General features: G+C 41.1%; 2 protein-coding genes and 1 long non-coding RNA gene across 6 annotated transcripts in view; 2 read left to right on the top strand and 1 right to left on the bottom strand.

Annotated features, from left to right (window-relative positions):
• LOC124342055 (THO complex subunit 2-like) overlaps positions 1–21,326 on the top strand; it is a 366,722-nt gene that overhangs the window by 170,180 nt on the left and 175,216 nt on the right. The gene's annotated exons all lie outside the window — the stretch shown is intronic.
• Positions 979–2,020, top strand: LOC124343107. 3 transcript variants are annotated; one of them, XR_006919165.1, is made up of 3 exons: positions 979–1,025; positions 1,090–1,158; positions 1,231–2,020. It is a non-coding gene; the product is annotated as an uncharacterized LOC124343107 (long non-coding RNA). The 3 variants fall into 3 exon arrangements; XR_006919166.1 differs by having other exon boundaries at positions 1,090–1,176; XR_006919164.1 differs by lacking the exon at positions 979–1,025 and having other exon boundaries at positions 1,050–1,158; positions 1,231–1,372; positions 1,476–2,020.
• LOC124343073 lies at positions 5,886–7,118 on the bottom strand. Of its 2 annotated transcripts, none has more exons than XR_006919117.1 (4): positions 7,050–7,118; positions 6,600–6,902; positions 6,102–6,539; positions 5,886–6,027 (listed from the first exon to the last, which is right to left on the bottom strand). XR_006919117.1 is itself a non-coding variant. In XM_046796194.1 (4 exons), exons 1-3 carry the CDS (start codon positions 6,868–6,870, stop codon positions 6,278–6,280), a joined length of 474 nt encoding a protein of 157 aa, XP_046652150.1. In that variant the 5' UTR covers positions 6,871–7,105; the 3' UTR covers positions 5,886–6,027; positions 6,102–6,277. The 2 variants fall into 2 exon arrangements, 1 of the variants encoding a protein (XP_046652150.1); XM_046796194.1 differs by having other exon boundaries at positions 6,102–6,294; positions 6,354–6,539; positions 6,600–7,105.

The following is a 21,326-nucleotide window of genomic DNA, read 5'->3' as shown; positions in this document are numbered from 1 at the left end:
TAAATAATTCTTTTCCCCTGTTATTCATGCTTTGTTTATAGTAAAGATTATTTCTTGATTCCTTTCTGACAGGTGAGTTGCGTCATCTGTGATTCCACGGGAGATTATCTGCTAGTCTGCGAAAACAGTTCGTGTTTCAGGAAAAAATTCTGAATTTTCTAACAAAAATTTCTTTCAAGAACACAAATTGATTTTATTGATTAATAAATAGAGTATTTTGTTCGTATGGTGTGGAGCTGCTGGTTGGCGAGAGACCGATGTGCAGAAGACGATCATGCAGAAGATGCCGTGGTTTTGCTTATTCCTCTGCGCCACAGTTTCACGGTAGAAACGCTACGGCCTCCTCCATAGCCCCGCTCCGACTGGGCCTTATTAAAAGTGCGGAAAAGTGTTAAATTTTTTCTCTAGCGATTTAAGAGTTTTAACAATTTATCCAAGAGCTGAGATGTTTCCTTCACCAAGATTTACCCGTCCAGCAACTGAATCGACATCTGACCAAGAAAGGGCAACCTGCACGCTCTTCGCTTCGTCGTACTCCACGACAACTTGGGAGCCGTCAACCATAGGCTACGCGCTTATAATTTACTACGACTTGAATTGGATCAGTATTGGGCCTACGAACGATGGAACGGAGTTTATACGAACTCAACGGCGTCGAATTCGCAGTCCCAAAAACGCCAACCAAATGAAGGACGAAGATTGGGCGTTCATTTTTGTATATTATTACTATATATTTTTGTATAGTGTCTCGTTCATTTATTCGTCTCCGCTCGCCTCTTGCCTCCCAGCCAGCAAGAAATTCGATCCGACGCGTCACCAACCTGCCGGAAGGAAAGTGGATAGAAACCAGTTTTCTGAAGGAGGTATACGTTCTCGAGTTTCTGTAAAATATTATTATTTACAATGAAACTGCTGAGTTTCTCTTTTTTTCTGCAAATGATTAGGTATTGTGGAGAGTTTTTTTCGATTTTTTCCACGCCAAGAATTATATGGAACACAACAACGAGGAAAAACGCCATTTCGAGGTTTTATAAATTCTGTATTGGAATCTGCTGATGAGCTAATAAAACATTTTCGTTTCTTTTTTAGATTTCTCCAGATGGAACCGATCACATTTGACATGAAGGATGCCCAAGGCTCGACCAAACATCATCTGGTGTTCGTATTAAAATAATCGTAAAATTAATTTCAAATGCAAATAAAGCTAAAGGAATTGTGTTTTTATACAAGGTGGACTAACATTCCGGAACAGAATTTCAATCCGCAATTGGAGCAAGTCATCAACAACGACCATTCGTCCATTTCCAGTCTTCCGCTCAGCCGAGAGCTTTTTTTCATCAAATAATACCCTTGGATTCTTGAAGATATCGTGGTATAGCCCTAAACATATTTTGAAGGCTCCTTTTATTAAAAAAAAAGAAGTCTTACTGTATATTGTAATGCGATGCCCACATGCCATAAACCAACCCTGCCAGCCAACTGGCAGGATCGAGAAACACGACCGGTTGCTTTCCCAGTGCGATACCCGAAGCAAGACGAAAACAGTTAAAGCTATCCAGCCTATTTGGAGCATTACTCGGTCGTCCAGCTGACCCAGAAAACGGCCAAGAAGAAGAGGAAATTGAGCAGCGATCTCCGCTCGAGTTGGAAACTTCGCGAAGCCGTCGGCAGTGCTGACGAGGACAGCGACGAAACGGCCACTTCGCTGAACTGTCAGACGTGTGGATCACGCCACTTACGCCCGGTAGCCGTTTCCAGAGTACGTATCTCATTTGGAAGAAGCTGAAGTGCAAGAACGATTAAATAATCGTAGTTTACCAGTGTCGTTGTGGATTCACATTTTAAAACCACTGTTGAAGATTTGAAGATGGTCTGGGACTCTGGGTGCGTTGGACTGAAATAAGCCGCGGATTTTTATTTACTCTTCTGTTCAGTACGTTTCTCACCTTATTTTGTTTTTTAATCAAGAATGTAAAATTTATCGTGACTGATCCTGAACAAAGAATAAAAGTTTTTGGCGGAAAAATTTGAAATTTATTTTTAATTGTGAGCGATTTCTTTGGACAAAATTAATTAATAATCTGAATCGATTCCTATATCGTCGTCGCCATAGCCCCCTCCATAACCACCAAAGCCTCCTCTCCGTAATCGCCATAGCCGTATCCAGCACCATAATACGGATATCCGAAGATGCCTCCGAAGGAATAAGGATAATAACTTAATAAGCACCTCTCACGTACGATCAGCGGTAGTACGGTTGACGGTAAGACGAAAGGTAAGGAAGACAAAATCTGTATATTTGTTTGATATATATATTCTTTTAAGGCTCATCACCCAGCAGCACTTTGATCGTCTTTCTGCGCCTCGAATGAATATCATTTGGAGGTAAATCCATCTCACTTTGAGGCGACCTCGTAATAAGATTTAGGCCGGTGCCTCTCCAGGGTTGTAGGTCGGGTTCCACCGGTTCATCACCAAGTGCGACAGCAATAACAAATGTAAACAGCAACAACCCAATCATAGGGCTTTACCTTGAAAAATAAGTGATTTTAATTAAAAACATTGTGACAAAATGCTACTGAGCGCTGTTTACCGTATGGAATGAGACTTGCCATTGGAGGAAGATTGAGAAATCCAAGTCGCTTGCTTTTTCTGTCTTATTTTATATGTGTTTTGAACATGGACATCGTTGTTTCTGTGTCGCGTGGAAAGATCTTAAAGTTGAAAACACTTTCAAAAGTTTGCAATTATGTTTCATCTCTGGAGAATAAAAACCGATAAAAACAAAAAAATTAATACAGCTCATTTTTTTATAAATTCTCATAATTGCATGTGGGCTAAAGAAATTAAAAAATATGGATATCCAGCATAGCCAATATAAAAAAAAAATCAAATTACTATTTAAGACAAATATGGTGCATTGGTGCACTTTATGTATACATTGTATATAGGCCTATTTTCTATAAATTGCATACTGCACATGTAGAAATGTTGAAGAAGATAAGACCTTGGATAAGACAGGCGTATTGAAATAGAAAGAAGTTATGTTCCCAGGAAGAAATCGACGGAAATCGGCCAAAATAGATTGTCTCATTGTCTCCAATACCATTCCCAAACAAAAAGTCGCTGAACTCTAAAGGGAGACATGAAAGATAGGCTGTTTGTGAATTGTCAGGTCAGTCACCTCACATCAGGATGACACAGGTTATTGCCCAAATGTATTTACTATATGGAAAGGAATTCTTTTGACCATACTATAGCCATATCTGCTTCTGATTGGCAACCACATCAGAGCAGAGCTGGACGCTCTTGAAATTTGATGAATTTGATGATAATGTATATTCTAATATAAATTTATAAAGGCATAGGCCTATAGACAATGCGTGCTTCCGCGCGGTTCAACGTTCTTGAATTACAATCCAGAAAAAATGAGGAAAGTTTTTTTTTCTGGCTGAAGTCGCTTCAGGTGCGGGACTCTTTTTCTCGGAAATGAACACGACGACGTTGACGAGAATGGGAGACTCAGACTCTTATCCCGTCTCGTAATGGGAACCAAATAGCAAGGGCATCAACATTTTTCTCGGGAGAAAAAAACAAACAAAACAAACAAAATTTTATTTCACCCACCGCATGCAATCGGAGTGGACCGACTGAACGACGAGACGGCCACACCATGCATCGTACCAGCCCACGTGCCACAGACAATTCTGCGCTTTTTTTAGTTTTTTTCTTTATGAATTCAACATCATACGCCAACTACACTTGTCCGAAATGAAATGACTGCTGACTGCCCGTGTGTTGTGTCTGCCGCTTGGCATTCACCAGAAATCGCATCCAACAAATCAGTAGACCACACAGGACGGGCAACAGTTCACTTAGGCCTATATATATTGGGAAGGCAACCGCTATCTCTCGCGGATTGTATTACACACCATTGGCAGCAAGGGGACCAAATAAAAACCAAAAATTTTGGATATAAAAGCATCAGATCTTTTGCCCAAGAGCTTAGGTAGGGTTTTGGATTCGCCGAATTTGATTAATCAAAGAATTCAGTCAAAATCCTAGATTTTGCAGTTGAGATAGAGAAATTCAAACTTAATTGGGTTATTGTGCCATTGGTACCGGCTAATTAGAGAAAAACGTTCGTTTTCAGGTGAAATACCCAAGCTTTTTGAATCTAAGACCAACGTTTGAATCTAAGCCAAAATCTTTGAATCTTAAGCCAAGATTTAGCCTCTCGTACACCCTTTCGAGTAGTTGCCAACCCCTCGAAACCATGTTATGCTGCGTACATTTGCTGCCACTTCATATAATATGCTGGCCCACCTTATAGGTCAGACGCTGAGGTTAATTATTATACCTATAACGCGCACTAGCGCAGAAAGGAGTAGGACCGTTGGGCTTTTGCATATTTAAGGCCTATATAGGTCTATGCACAACAGCATTTTAATCACAATCATATAATAATTCACAACCGACGTCGAGTTTTTGCGCAACGAGTAGATGGCAAACCGCCACCCCGTTGTGGTCACTGATGCGAAATTTCACATGATGGGGGTAATTTTTTTCCCATTTTCATTCATTTCTTTTTCTTGCGATCTTTTATTTCTTTAACCGTCTAAGCTTCCCCCCGGCTTGGGTGCATGTTGATAGGAGATATGCTTTTTTTTCCTCTCGCCTTTTCTTTTATGCGATGTTTCTTTATCTTTGATCTATTTGATTTCATAATATTTCAAGAGTGAGGGAGGACACAGTCGGATATCTGGATCTCGGACACTTGTCGCATTCGATTAAATTCACATTGCGATGTGCACTTATAATATGTGCACGTTGCAACGTTATACCCGGTTATACCGCTCAACGGTCATCATCTTCGCATCTTATCAAGAAGATGCGACGCGAAGAAAAGAAGCGAAGAAAAAGGTTATATAGTATTAGCAGAGTATTAGGTGGCTATAGGGGAAAGAAGTTGAAGGAAAAGAAGGAGAAATATAAAGGAAGAAGTGTAGTGTACAAGAGAAAAAGTGAGAAAATAAAAGGACTTTATATGGCGCTATAGCTGACGACCTCCACCCTGTTCTTTTTTCTCCCTTACCAGAGCAAAGTGCAGCAGTCAGTCTCCCCTATATTGCTCCTATTCCTTTTTCAAAACATATTGACGGAAGGGGGCTGGATGGCTAGTATAGATGAGAAGAGAACGACCAGCAACTGCTCACTTCTCCCTTTTATGTGTTTTCCCCAGTTGCTGCTGCTTAATTTCTCTCTCTCTCTCTCTTTCGAAACAAAAATAAAAACCAGAAGAGGAAATGTGTGGAGGCGGAATGATACACAGAGCCCACCTGCTTCTTTTCTTGCATGTTTCAGGGAAATAAAAACCAAGAAAAAACCTTAGGTTTATTGTCGTACAATAGACCCATTTTCTCATTTTCTATATTTTTGGAATGCTCTATGCGCGGACAACGCCCAATACGGATGAGAGATAGATTTATTGGGTAACGCTGATTGCTCCTTCTCTCCCCAGCAGTCAGTACAGGTAGGCCTGTATACAGTTTAGTGATGGCTATATTATTAATAATTTTTCAATAGTGATTACACTTAATGAAAAGTTTACTTTTCTATTACATTCATTAATGTAATACCACGATGTATCAGGAGAGGTGGGCGAACGCGAGAGGAAAAAACTGGGCCAACTTTCGGTAATCATTCTCACTTCTGCCGCTAGGTTCTCTAGTGTTAGTGGCCCTGAAATCTGGCGCGAAGTTTAACCATTGTGGATAAAGCACCGCGGTTTAAGGGTGTTTTAGTTCAGTAAAAATAAAATTAACACCATGCTAGTTTGTAACGTAAAATCAATTACAATTTATTGATTGCAATCAAAGAAATTTAAAAAAATAAGTAGAGTTGTCGTTATTATTGGTCATTGGTAGAAAAATAGTTAACATTTGGGAATCTAACAAACGTACTCGTCATAGAGGGGAATAGTAATTGGGAGCATGATATATATACCTGGTCGTTAAGCCCAAGAAACTGATTAAATGAAGAAAAACTGTTAAATGAAGAAGAACGAAATTTGTAAATAATTAAAAATTTTAATAGTGTACCTTGACAACAAGTTCTTTCCGTTGAATTTTTTGTTTCAGCACTTTTGATTTCATTTCAGTTTTCTTCTTTCTTGCGGACATTCTTTCAATTACTGTTTGCCTTGACATATACTCCAAGTGAATCTTTTCGAGATGTTCACACAAGTAAAACATATTACCTTTACCAGATAACAGTCTTAGGCAGAAACGGGATCTGAAATTAGCATTTTCCTTGATACAGGTTTAGCTTTAGTTTTTTTTTTAAATTTTCACCTCTTGTTCCTTGGGTTGTGTGTTCCAGACCATTCTCTCCAGCAAGAGTGACTTCAGCACTGTTCACATCAGATGTTGTTCGACCATCAATTTTCTCTTCTGGTTGTTTATGGCATCCATTATTTGAAAATGGAGAGGTGGTTTTTTTCCGATACTTTTTGTTTGGGGCTACCCCATCTTTGTAACCTGCATAATTTAAAATCAGTTCATGAATCATACAGGAATTATTTATAAAGCAAAACTGACCAAGAACAAGAGTTGGTATGGCATCATCTCTCAATTTCCAACGACTCAATGGGGCACCACCATTTACAGAGTTCTTGATGATGAATTTCTTCTTTAAAATGTCTAGAACAAACATGATCTTTTCTTGAAAATTTTCTGTCACTTCTTTCAAGATTCTTTCCCCATAAAATGAATTGCCTTTTTCTTCTTTGGGTGGTTTAAATACCTTAGCATCATTTTCTTTTGCTGATTTGTATCCCGTAGAACATCCAACCACGAAACACTTCACCATTTCGCAACACGATTTATCAAAAACACATCACCCTAAGTTAAAGAACGAAATTATAAAACGAAACAACGAAATGGAAAATCTACTATCAACAAAGGCAGACGCTTTACTTCTGATAATTCGCGCCCAATTTCAGGGCCACTAACACTAGAGAACCTAGCGGCAGAAGTGTGAATGATTACCGAAAGTTGGCCCAGTTTTCAGAGGGGGCGCCCTACTGCGTTTCCCCACCTCTCCTGATACATCGTGGTAATACATTAATCTATTACATTCATTAATGTAATACACGTAATTACACAGCCACTGTGTAATTACGGAACTATTTTCTTTCAGATAAATAGGTTCCAAGCAAGCGGGTGTTTTAACACCCTGACCACTCTGTCTAAGCAAGCGTGTGCTTTTGCAACCCGAACACTCTTAAGCAAGCGGGTGTTTTATTAGCACTCGGCTATTTTGATTTTTTAGTTCCTAGGGCGCCACTCGCGGATGGTTTTGGAACCATAGGTATAAGGGAGGTATTAGAGGCCAAGATAAGGGCAAATGGCGGGGAACCATAAGACGAAGCCGCTTCTGACCCGGCTCAACTCTGGTAACACTGTGGTTCCAAACAAGCGGGCAGAGCTATAGACTCCTCGGGAGTATATAGCTCTGAAGCGGGTGTTTCAGCATCCTAACCACTCTGTCTAAGAAAACGTGTGCTTTTGTACCCCGAACATTTAACTCTTAAGCAAGCGGGTGTTTTATTAGCACCCTTGCTACTTTGATTTGTGTTCCGTATTTGGTACTATTTTCTTTCAGATAAATAAACCCTCCTAAAAGAGGGTGTCGCCCTATTCGCTCTCTGGAAAATTCCGTGTTTTCCGAACTTTCTGCAGGGTGGGTGGGTGGGTAGTTATGTGAAACTTACACTGAGTGAAATTTCACATGACTTTTCCCTACTGTTTCTTGCTTGTGAATGGTTGTCTGCTAGGCAACACCGTTGCCGGATGGTTTACAACCATTCACTCCATAGAAAAGTAGTTACTTTTCAATAGTGATTACACTTAATGAAAAGTTTACTTTTCTATTACATTCATTAATGTAATACATTAATCTATTACATTCATTAATGTAATACACGTAATTACACAGCCACTGTGTAATTACGGAACTATTTTCTTTCAGATAAATAGGTTCCAAGCAAGCGGGTGTTTTAACACCCTGACCACTCTGAATTAAAAATGGCAAGCAATGGAACTTATTTTTTCTTACAGGTATAGTTCATGTCTGGTTGCATGCAAATATACACATAGCTTGTTGCAGCTTATACCTGAAGCTTATGTTTGTTTACATATGCAGTAGCTGTATACGAAGCTCATGACTGGTTACATGTATCCGCTATTGCTGATTTTCATGTCTGGTAACATGCAGCTTTTGTTGTCCGTGGCTGGTTAAATGCAACTATACTGGTAGCTACTGTCTAGTTACGTATCTGTGAAGCTCGTTTCTAGTTGCATATGCCACTGAAGGCAACTATACCTGAAGCTCATGACTGGTTACATGCAGCTATACTCAAGGCTATACTTGTAGTTCATGTCTGGTTACATGCAAATAAACTCGTATCTCATGTCTGGATGCATACAGCTGCCTTAAGATTATAACATTTATTTTTCTGTGATAAAAGACCAGGAATTGAATTTTTATCACGAAAACAAAGATGAATTTGTTAATTTGCTTTTATAACATTTTCTATAAAAATATAGAGGTTGCATAATCTTAATTTAAGTCAAGGGAGTAAGAGGTAAATAATGGCTTAATCGATAATATTAAGAACCTTGGTGACATATATGAGATTCACAGAACAGTGATGCGGAAAGATCGGCAAAAATTCTTTAAATCAAGTTTTGATGAAATACAAAAACAAAATTACTAAACCTTATTATCAAAGCCTCACTGACTGAATCATCAATAGTCTTGTCAAGGAATTGATTTTCTGCAAAATTGTAGCTCTCGTGTCTGGCACATGTAGCTGTAGCTACATGTAGCTATGTAGCTACACCTGAAGTTCATGCCTGGTTACATACAGCTTTACCTAAAGTTCATGTCTGGTTACTAGCAGCTATACCTGAAGCTCATATGTATCAGCTATACCAGAAGCTCATGTTTAGTAATATACATCTATACTTGAAGGCTGAAGCTCCTGTCTCGTAACACGCAGCTATAACTGAAGCTCATGTCTGGTTGCAGCTATACCTGAATGTCATGTCAGGTCATGGTCGGTTACCTGAAGCTAAACATGAAGCTCATGTCTGATTACATGCAGCTCTACTTGTTATCCATGTGCGATTACTTGCAACTATAGTCCTACTGGTATTTCTTGCTAGTTACGTGTAGCTGTTTTCGTAGCTAATTTCTGGTTACATAACACTGTGAATTAAGCTCATGACTGGTTACATGCAGCTTTCCTGGAGCTCATGTCTGGTTACATGCAGCTAAGCCTGAGGCTAATTTCTAGTTACCTGGCCGTGATACATAAGACTCATGACTGGTTACAGCATGCAGCTTTAACTGAAGCTCATGACTGGTTACATGCGATTTCTACCTGAAGCTCATGACTGGTTACATGCAACTTAACTCGTAGCTCATGTCTGGTCACATGCAACTAAACTGTTATTTATAGCTAATGTCTGGTTACATCAGCTGTCTTCGTAGCTAATTTCTGGTGACATAAAACTATACATAAAGCTCATGACTGGTAACATGCAGCTAAATCTGGAACTCTATGTCTGGCTACATTTGGTTTTACCTGTGGAGCTCATGTCTGGTTACATGCAGCTATACTCGTAGTTCTTTTCTGGTTACATGTAACTAAACTCGGATCTTATGTCTGGTTAGCCTACATGCAGCTGTCTTCTTAGCCCATGCCTGGTTACATGCAGGTATACCTGAAGCTCATGACTGGTTACATGCAGCTTTACCTGAAACTCATGACTGGTTACATGCAGATTGCAGCTATACTCTTAGTTCATGACTTGATACATGCAACTCAACTCGTAGCTCATGACTGGTTTCATTCAGCTAAACCTGAAGCTCATGACTGGTTACATGCAGCTATACTTGTAGTTCTGACTTGATACATGTAACTTAACTAGTGGCTCATGACTGGTTACATGCAGCTAAACCTGAAGCTCATGACTCGTTACATGCAGCTTTACCTGAAGCTCATGACTGGTTACATGCAGCTATACTCGTAGTTCATGACTTGGTACATGCAACTTAACTCGTAGCTCATGACTGATTACATGCAGCTTTACCCGAAGCTCATGGCTGGTTACATGCAGCTGTCTTCTTAGCTCATGCCTGGTTACATGCAGCTATACCTGAAGCTCATGACTGGTTACATGCAGCTATACCTGAAGCTCATGACTGGTTACGTGCAGCTATCTTCGTAGTTCATGACTTGATACATGCAACTTAACTCTTAGCTCATGACTGGTTACATGCAGCTATACTCAGTAGTTCATGACTTGATACATGAACCTGAACTCGTATCCATAATATCTGGTTACATTGGATGGCATGCAGCTGTACCTGAAGCTCATGTCTGATTACAATTCAAAAATGTTACGATACCTGAAGCTCATGTCTGATAAATGAAGCTATACTGGTAGTCCATGGCTGGTTACCTACAACTAAACTGGTAGCTAATGTCTGGCTACATTCAACTGTCTTCGAAGCTCATGTCTGGGTACATGCAGCTATAACTACTATGACTGGTTACCTGCAACGATAACTACTGTAGTAAATAAAGCACTTGGGTAAAGATAACTTTCTTCTATTCGATTCCCTTCTCTACATCACGTAACACTTGATCTTTTACGGTGTAGTATCTTGAAACCAGCAAGTCTTGCCTTGCTGATTGGTTTTTCGGCGTTTGAGACTCCCACTCTTTTCAAAAAAGTATTGTCGTAGTAAAATTTTTTTTTTAGTCAATCGTTCGCCGGACAATTCTCGACAGAAAAAATAAAAAACTCTTTGTTAAATATGAAATAATTAAACGAAATTATGTGAAACTTACACTGAGTGAAATTTCACATGACTTTTTCCTACTGTTACTTGCTTGTGAATGGTTGTCTGCTAGGCAACACCGTTGCCGGATGGTTTACAACCATTCACTCCATAGAAAAGTAGTTACTTTAATATGTAAATGATTGTGAAATCGATCGAAACAAACGAATTTCAACCATTTGATATCGTTTGATTCCTTAGTTAATTTTAGAACTCGTCTCGCTATTACTATATTGTCTGTCTTTTCGGTTGCTGTCCGGTGTCCGCCCGGTATATTTTCTACATGTATAAATAAGCAATAACAGAGAAGGGCGCAACGATAACAAAAGAACAAGAAGGAAACAACAGTACGCGGACAAGGCGACCAATTTGTTTCCTTTCGTTCCTTTCTAAATGGAAGAAAAAGGAAAAGAAAAAAACAAAAAACAAAAATTGAGATAACAAAATGATGAAATACGCCCTTCCCGTTTTATTCGTGTGTTTTAGTATAGAGGGAGAGGGGCATATAATAAAGACTATATACATATAGGGTCAATGTGAACCAGAAGAAAATGAAGAATTGATGCCCAACTCTCCAGACAATGAGCACTCTTATTCCAGTGTAGGGAAGAAACTCGTCCATCTCCATATGAAGTATATGTGAAATGGGTTGTTTTGTAAGGGATTGTTCACTATTATACAGCGCTATTATAATAGATTAAGATACGGCGACCGTCCTGGGTGGGCACCAACCCTGTTTTTTATATTCACTGATGGATCAGGTCGATCAGGTCGGCAGATATAGGCCTACTTTGATTATATTCCTTGCGTGTAACTCACTATTCGAAGATACAGACGACGATATTATATTGTAGACTATACGCTATGACGTAAAGAGTCTAAAGGTTGTGCATGCCGCAATGATGCAGGCCTATTAGTAATGGTAGTATAGGCCTATCTACCTCTAAAGAGAAGAAGATCCCTCCTCGCGTCTCTGTTCCCAGGCTCGGCTTACTTAATGCCCGCTCGGTTTGCAAGAGAAAACACGACATAGCCGATCTAATCATCTCCTCAGGGCTCGACTACCTTGCGATTACCGAGACGTGGCTCAATGTCACCCATGGTGATCACATTTTGAAATCGGCATGTCCTCCTGGCTACATGTCATTACACGTTCCTCGTCTGGTCGCGAAGAAGAAGAGGGGTGGTGGTGTCGGTCTAGTCTTCAGGGCGTCTTTTAATGTGAGGGCAGTCCACCTTGACATCTCCCTGACTAGTTTTGAGCTCCTCTGCGTCCAGATCAGTTCATCTACCAAAACTATCCGACTCTACGTAATCTACCGTCCGCCAGAGCGCCCTGGTTTTCCAACATTTTCGACTTTTCTATCAGAGTTTCGTACTCTAATTGAGTTTGCGGTCGACAACAACGAGGAGCCAGTTATCGTCGGCGATTTCAACATTCATGTTGACGACTCTAACTGCAATAAGGCTCGTTCCTTTAACCAGCTAGTCGAAGAGTTGGGCTGGAATCAGCTTGTCTTGGGTCGTACTCATAGTGCGGCTCATACACTCGATCTCATTCTCACTCGCAGTGGAAGCAAATTTGTCTCCGACGTCCAGGTAGCTGGCCTCGTCAGCGACCACCACCTCGTGATCTGTTCCGTCGGGCTTCGCCGTCCGGTGACAGAGAGAAAGTCATTTTCTTTCCGTACCTACAATTCCATCGACTTGGATTCTCTGCGAGCTGACGTGTCCCAACTACCATTAATTACTGCTGCGGCGTTCGTTCATCAAGACCAAGTAGCGACTCTGGATTCGCTTGTCGACCTGTTTCAGGAGATTCATGGCGTCGTGGAGTCGCACGCCCCGCTGAAGACTAGTGTCGCGGTGCTTCGTGACCCTGCCCCGTGGATAAACTCCGACATTCTTGTGTTTCGGCACAAACTTCGAAGAGCTGAGAGAATCTGGCGTGGTGGTGGATACCTTCAAGGCCATTTTGAATCATACAAGTGCCTTCGCTCTGAGTATCGAAGACTTTTATTTAAGGTGAAGGCCGACTATCTGTGTTCTACTATTGCCGACTGCTCTGGCGACCAGAAGAAACTATACAAGATTGTTGACTCATGGCTTGGTCGTTCTAAAGAGCGATCACTCCCGACTCATCAGTCTTCAGCTAATTTGGCCAACGCCTTTTCTTCCTTTTACAGCGACAAGGTAGACGCAATCAAGGATGAACTTATTGGTTCTAGAGCTAGGATTGATCCAACCAGTGTCATTGGCTCGGTCCACTTTTTGGACACTCGAACAGACACTGATCTGCTCACTGAGTTCTCCATCGTCAGTATCGAGGAAGTCCATCGTGTGATCGTTGCCTCCCCCACAAAATCCTGCGGATTGGATCCTATTCCCACTGGTATCCTTAAGAAGGTGGCCCCACTGCTCGTTCCAGCGATCACTTCCATAGTCAACCTATCTTTCCAGACCGGCGTTTTCCCTCAGATCTTCAAGCACGGTCTCATTACGCCTCTTCTTAAGAAGCCAGCACTCGATAAAGAAGTTTTCTCTAATTATCGACCAGTAACTAATCTCTCGTTCTTGTCTAAAGTTCTTGAGCGACTAGCAGCCCACCAGCTTGATGCTCATCTGGCCAGCCATGAGATCCTTTCACCGACTCAGTATGCCTATCGCCCTAATCACTCGACCGAGACCGCGCTACTGGCACTTCAGAATGACTTACTTCAAGCTGCTAGTCAGGGACATGGCTGTGTCGTTCTTCTTCTCGATCTGACCGCCGCTTTTGACACGATCGATCATGAAATTTTTCTTGATAGAATCTCTTCCCACTGTGGCATTGATGGAAAGCCTCTTGCCTGGATCGCTTCATATCTAAGAAACCGGACTCAATCGGTGATCGTGGATGGTGTTGAATCGGATCCGGTTCAAGTTAAGTATGGAGTCCCCCAAGGATCTGTCCTTGGTCCTAAACTCTATACCATTTATGTGAACTGTTTACGGCTGGTGGCTGAGCGGTAGGGCATCAGCATCGAGCAGTACTCCGACGATACAGCCATCTACCTCGAGTTCGGTTTCTCACGTGACTGTCTCGACCAATTCGACGCCCTTAGGATCTTGTCCGAGTGCGCCGGCGACTTAATCGACTGGTTCTCATTCAACTGGGTCAAGTTGAATCCCTCAAAAAGTGAGGTTCTTTACTTTGCCCCCTCCGAGCTGGCTGGAAAATTAGCTCCACTGCCATTTCGTGTTGGTGACAACCTTGTCACACCTACTACATCAGCGAAAGTTCTCGGTGTTCACCTAAGCTCTGATCTGACGATGGACCGTCAAATTTCGGCCATATCAAGAGCCGCAAATTTTAATTTATATCGGCTCGGCAAAATAAGAAGTCATCTGACAACGGAAGCCACGAAGATTCTTGTGCACTCGCTTGTCATATCACATCTTGACTACGCCAACTCCTTACTGGCTGGACTTTCAAAGGAGAAATTAAGACCTCTTCAATCGGTGCAGGACTCAGCCGCCCGCCTAATTCACCGAGGCGTTTTTTCCACTGAAGAGTCAAGATTTCGACTGCACTGGCTCCCTATCCACTACAGGATTCTCTTTAAGGTCCTACTTCTTGTCTTCGACTGTCTGCAAGGAACTGCACCAGTCTACCTACAAGAATGCGTTGCTCTCCACGTACCCGGCCGTGCAGGTTTACGCGCGGAGGCGAGGAGTCTTCGTGTGGTGGCCTCCACTAGAACTCGGGGGAAGAAGAACGCTCCACCAAAGCCAGCCTACCAATAGCGGTCGTTTATCTCTTATGCACCGCACTACTGGAACGAACTTCCACCAGCTATCCGGTCAACTTCTAGTCGCCAAGATTTCAAGAAACTCCTTAAGACACACTTTTTTACCTTGTCATACCCCTTTTTAACTGCCCGTCACTAAAGCACAGCTCACTTTTAAACCGTCATTTGAACGTATTGTTATTATATGAGAAAGTGCGGTATATAAATGTTAATATACATACATACATACATACTATAGTGATGTGGAGGGAGACCCGCAGTTTCGGGGACCGACGGGAAAGCAGAAAACAAACACAAATTCTTTTATTTCGTGCTGTGTCTGCTGCAGTCGTATCCTTTTTATTTCATTTCATTTTGTTTTTCGTTTTCTCGGTTGTTTTCGTTGCTTTTATTTTTATTTGTACTTTAGGGATTTTCCACAGCATTTTTCTTTCTTTCAAAAGGTTCATTCAACCGTTAAGCTAAAAGAAATAAAAATGTGTTTTTTTTAAGGCGGCCAAACCGAATGTTTTCCTATTCTTTTTCTTACATAACAAAAATAAATTTATTCCGTACGTATCAGTTCTATGGATTGGAAATATTTTCCCATTTTTAATTTTAATATATTTTCTATTTCTTCCGTATTTTTATATTTTAAAACTAAAAATACGGGGTTTAGGAATATTTTTTGAGTTGACAATGCCGGAATGAACCATTCCCCGCCCACGCAGCGTTTAAGCAAATCAGATACAGCTGAAGTGTCACGCCCCTTTTTCTTTGCTGCTATTTTTTTAGTTGAGATCTACGACTAGTGCGTTGTGTTCCCCATTTCCTGCTGAGCTTTCGTCTACAACAGAACACTTTTTATTTGTTAATGTTACATTTTTACTTAACGAGAAGTAAGTACTTGCTGGCCCGTAGAGTTTGTTAAAATTAACAAATTGTACGAGCGAGCAAACTAATCACTTCCCGTTAAGTAAATTTAATTTAGTTAAATAGCTCAGGTTACGATAATTTTTTTAAACTCCTTACTTTTTTTGTCATCTTTTCTTTTTTAGGCAGGGGCGTAGTGTCCCTGTCTGGTTTCTGGGGGTTGGGGGGGGGTTTAGAGGGAAGTCAATTTCAAGGGTTGTTGTGGTTTACCGTACAGAAATTAAAATGTGTTTTTTTTTAAAGGCGGCCAAACCGAATGTTTTCCTATTCTTTTTCTTACATAAAAAAAATAATTTTTTTTCGTACGTATCAGTTCTATGCATTGGAAATATTTTTAATTTTAATATATTTTTTATTTCTTCCTTCCTTGCGATCAAACTTTTTTCCGAAAAAAGTCCGCCCTGTTAACGTATGCGAGTTGCTGCGCTTTTTCCCTTAAAAAAAAACAAGTCGTAGACTAATCCCTTGATGAGATGGGCAATAATACAACACGGTTGTATTTAACTTCAGGAAAGCGCGCTGTAGACGGCCGATTGACGCCCCGAGTTTTCTGGTCGTCAGGAGAAGTGGACGAAGTCGATGGCTCCGGCTCCGGATCGTTCGATGGAGACGGTGAAGTTTGCAAGGCATTTGACGGATAACTTTGGTTTTCGGTCTTAGGGAGAGGCCATTCGACGACTCTGCCAACTACTGGAGGTGTAGTGGGATTTACGTCGTCGTAGACGAAACCAGGTTCGAGAAGGTAACGTCCCCGTCCCGCCATGATGAAGAGGATAAATTAGGTTTGTTGAAGTGAAAAAGATTTTGCAATGGTATTTATAGGTTTTAGCTGAAGGAGATCACACAGAGAACTTTGGGTGGTAGGGCTACCTAAAAATGATTTGATGTGAGCCCAGCGGAAAGGCGGAAACCAAACAATTAGTAAATACCAATGTTGTCCTCCTGTGTGTCTCATGGGCCGCAATGGGGCTAAGGTGTCTGTCTTTAGGTATTGACGGGAGGGGGGGGGGGGGTACACTATGGTTTGGTGGAGACTAAAACCATTTTCAAATAATTTTTTTTACAAGGGTGGAGTATTTCCAGCAGCAGCCGTCTGGGACAATGGTTTAGTTTGTCCTGTATTTATCGCTTGGTAAGATAGGAAATTACTTTCGTAAATCGAATACGTTCGGGTATGATGGTTGGGATTGAATTCCGCCACCGGTTTTTGCATCCGTTGCTTGGGTAATTGCAATTTCTGCTTAGTATTACGTCATATGTAATATTCTTGTACGAGTGTGTATTTATTCACTAATCCTTCCACAGACACGCAAAACTTAGAGATAACACTAAGTGACTAAAGCCTCTATCGGGCGTCTCCATAACGACGGTTTAGGCTCCGAAGATCAGTAAAATATCTCTCTTTGAGTTGCTCCTGGTCTATGATGTATTGCTGGAGCAAGTTTAAACGCTCTAGCGCAAGGGCTGGATTGTTTTCGGGCGTGGGACGTGTGTTAGGCTGGGGAGCTGTTGGGCAGGCAGGAGCGGCAGGCTGTTGCTCCGGCGTCTTGACGGTGGTAGAAGCGGGTCGTGGAACCCGCGGTCTCACGGAGGGGATCACTGCCATGACCTCCCTAGTCCTAGGACCCAAAGATGGAACCGGTGAAGGTTCCTCGTCATCTGATGGATAAGTGTTGTAACGTTGGTTTTCAGCCGTCTTAGGGCGAGGCCAATTGAAGACTCGGTAAACTACTGGAGATGGATTCGGATTTACGTCGTCGTAGATGAAGCCAGGTTCGAGAAGGTGACGTGCTCGTCCGGCCATGATGAAGAGGATGAAATAGGTTTTAGCTGAAGGAGATCACACAGAGAATTTTGGGCGGTAGGGCTACCTAAAGAAGGTGTAAGGCGCTTTTTAGGGGCTTGAAAAGGCGCGCTTACTTTGAAGAATAACTCACGGGTTATTGGGCCGAACTAGTTTATTGGTTACACTGCACAGAATACAAGAGAGTATAATCGAGATCGAACTTACAACTGGAGCCACAGACAGTTTAGGAGTGAGATGACTAGTCTGACTCTTGGAGGGTGCGACGGGAGTTTATATATGTATTCCCGCGCAGCCATTTCGGAATGGTTAATTCCACAATGGCGGGACAAAACGATCCTGCCTCAGGAGAAGTTATTTATGATGGGACAAAACGATCCTGCATCAGGAGAAGTTATTTATGGTGGGACAAAACGATCATGCCTCAGGAGAAGAGCTTGAAGGGGGCGGGGTTACAGATGATACATACAGTAAACGATATGTACTCTTTTGGGCAGCGCTCGGCTGCGCATTACATACCTCCTTTCTTTGAAAAGACACGTCCTCGTGTCTATACAAAATTAATAGAGGTTATGAAAAAGACACGGGAATGCAGGTATGGATTAAGAGGATACATTTACTCACAGGATATAAATTTACCCACAGTATCCAAATTTTGAGTGCGCCCTTGTGGACAAAGTTTAGGCTAGCAAAATTTTCGTCCTCGACGTGAAAAGGTGTTTAGGTGTAGACCTGGCCAATGAGGAGTTGGGGGGTATTAATTCTCTTAATTACCTCATTGGGATCGACCCGTATGTCCGCAAAAGTGCTCTTCAGAGGAGTCATATGCCTAATGAAAGAAAAAAATCAATTAAAAACTTAATCTCATTTATTACAACGTTATCAAGTAAAAAGTGACATTTTCTTACCAGTCGTTGGCGCTGCCACTGGAAAAACGGGTGGTATCGTCGTGAGCGACGATATACTTTGGAAAGTCTCCAGTAACCAACATTTTTTCAAATGCGTGAATGAAAAGAAGTTTGCGTGTAAAGACATGGACATATATGGATTCCATGTTACATATATATATTTTTTCAATACACCACGTAAGTATATTTTTAAATTTATTAACATACCAGTGATGTGTGCAGACAATCTTGATCCTGGTTAAGGTCTCTGTGCCCAACTTTCTCCATTAATGCTATGATGCCGTGCTTTTCATAGGCAGTTATGGTACTTGGAGTTTTTTTTCCAAAGCCCAGCCAAGTAGACACCGTCCTGTCGGGGGGGGGGGGGAGGGGGTTTAGAGGGAAGTAAATTTTAAGGGGCATTCGGGTTTCTTCCAAGTATGGGTTGCCATCAAAGGTATGTCAACAAACATTGCAAGTATGTGTGGTAATTTTACGTGTTTCTCCATTCTCAAGTTGGTTGACATCATCGCTGCAATACCCCTTGAACACAGGAAAATGTTGGTTCCAAAACTAAAAGCCAAACCAATTCGAACAGCTAGTGGGATTTGTTTCGCATAGGCTGGGAGTTACATAAATAGTCGAAAGGATTATTTATGTCATTTTTTACCCAAAAGTAGGTTGGACTCCTTTCTACTCTTGAGAAAAGAAGACACGATATCGGCAAAGAAAGCACAGACAGACAACGGAGCGATCCTTCCACACTGAGAGGAAAACCAACAGATAAGAAATTCGGACGTGATTTTATAGATAAAAAAAATCAATCGTTTGATTGTTGTTCAAGTGACAATTCGTGTCCTTCGAAAATAACGCCCCCAGCAGATTGACATTTTTACGATGAGACTCGGCAGAAACTTGATAAAAATAAAATGACTCTACCTTTTGTAGCTTTTGGTGGTTGGCATCCAGGGATCTGGACATCAGAAACTCGACCCTGCGAGCTGGTCGACGGAAGGCAATCTGAAACTCAAACAACATGAATTAATAAACAGTCAATTTGGAAGGGGGATGCAGAAGGTAAAGTCAAGGAAACTGAAAACAATTGAATTTTGAAAGTGTTAAAGGAAAGGTGAGATTGGCTAGCCACTCTTCACGAGCTGCCCGAATTGCAAACCCGTTAGGCGACTGCCACATCATGGCCGTCTTGGGGGAATCCTTTTTCCAATCTCACCAAAATGTATCGAAGAGAAAAAAAGAGATTGGCGAGTCACTCTTCACGAGCTGCCCGAATTCCACACCCGTTTGGATCGATCTGCGATGGAACTACATGAACATATACAAAAGGATTATACATTTAAAAGATTTTTAAAAATTGCTGCTAGATCAACATCACTGAAATAGACACATTAAAAAAAATTGCTTCAAGAGCAACATCTATGTGATTATTTTTTAAAAATTTGCTGCTAGAGCACCATCTTTTAATTTGAAAAAAAACTAACAAATTGCTACTAGAGCAACATTACTGGGCCAGATATATATCAATATCATGATAACACAAAATATGCCACATTAAAAAGAGACATGTAAATTGAAAACACAAAGATGTAAATGTTACTCACGGACACTTGCAATCCAATTCCGATAGGACATCTCCTCTCTAGAAGCCAACCAAGTCTTTCGAACTGGACAGTCATGATAGGAGTGCTGTCCTTCTTTACAGAAAAAAACACGTCCATGGTTGTTTAACTGCCTTTTCATCTTCTCCGTGGCCTTTTTCGCGGCATTCTGTTTCATTGTTGACCACCACCGATTGCGCAACACACCTAAAGTAACACATTAAAAAAAAAAATGAATAAATGAGGGAGACAAACAATAACATTATATGTCATCGCCAGAAATTTTTTGACGTCACTCACATTTGACTTGATGGACATTTTCGATAATTATTTTTATTACATTAAGGTGAGAAGATAGCCCAGTTTATCGAATATTTCATTTAACCAAAATTAAATGAAAACTCATTTTGATTCCATTAAAAAAAAGTGGTGCACTGGACATGGATCGAACAAGAACCTTCCGAGACCAGAATTGGCTAAATTCCCATATTACCTTTAAAACATTTCAATGCAAGGCAATCAAAACTCGTTTTTTCGCCGGAACGAGAGACAATCCATCGAATGCAGCGAGTGGGACGGTGGTGCACGATACTGTCACCATCAGAGATCGAAGCGATTCCTTTCTTGTGTCCCAAAAAGTCAATCAAGGAACAGTTTCGCCAACGAATTTCAACGTCATCTTCGACAGGACTGGACTGGCGGCCAACGTCCATCAAATGTTTGCGTACAGTTTAACCCATCTCTACTACAACTGGCCGGTAATGAATTGAAACTGCAACACCATTACTTGGTCTTTAATCAATTGAAATTTTGATATTGATATATATTTTTGATGGATAGGAAAGGATTTGCGACCCCACATGTTGAGGATTGTTTTGGAATTTGTGGAATTTTTAACACCGAAATTTGGACTTCACAAATTGAGGATTTTTCAAGAATTTGGTAGGATAAGAGGTAAAAAAACAAGTTTTGGGACCCCACATGTTGAGGATTGTTTTGGAATTTGGGGAATTTTTAACACCGACATTTGGACCTCACAAATTGAGGATTTTTCAAGAGTTTGGTAAAAAAAAACAAGTTTTGGGACCCCACATGTTGAGGATTGTTTTGGAATTCTGGGAATTTTTAACACCAACATTTGGACCTCTCAAATTGAGGATTTTTCAAGAGTTTGGTAGGATAAGATGGAAAAAAAAACTATTTTTGGGACCCCATATGTTGAGGATTGTTTTGGAATTTGGGGAATTTTTAACACCGACATTTGGACCTCACAAATTGAGGATTTTTCAAGAGTTTGGTAGGTTGGTAATAAGGTTTGGTGGTTAGTTGGTAAAGCCAGGCGTTGAGATAAAGCCAGGCGCTAAATACGAGAGACATCGCAGGCAAATAAAAAATTACTATG

Source organism: Daphnia pulicaria, chromosome 6, assembly GCF_021234035.1.
Source record: "Daphnia pulicaria isolate SC F1-1A chromosome 6, SC_F0-13Bv2, whole genome shotgun sequence".
NCBI classification, from domain to species: Eukaryota; Metazoa; Arthropoda; class Branchiopoda; order Diplostraca; family Daphniidae; genus Daphnia; species Daphnia pulicaria.
Note: the sequence above shows the minus strand (reverse complement) of the source record. Positions and strands in the feature narration are given on the sequence as shown.

Bases quoted from the DNA above. Each gene is read 5' to 3' on its own strand.
- LOC124343073 (XM_046796194.1), bottom strand. From the start codon at position 6,870: ATGGTGAAGTGTTTCGTGGTTGGATGTTCTACGGGATACAAATCAGCA. The intron at 6,540-6,599 runs GTCAGTTTTGCT...TAAATTATGCAG, and splicing joins CATACCAACTCTTGTTCTTG to GTTACAAAGATGGGGTAGCC.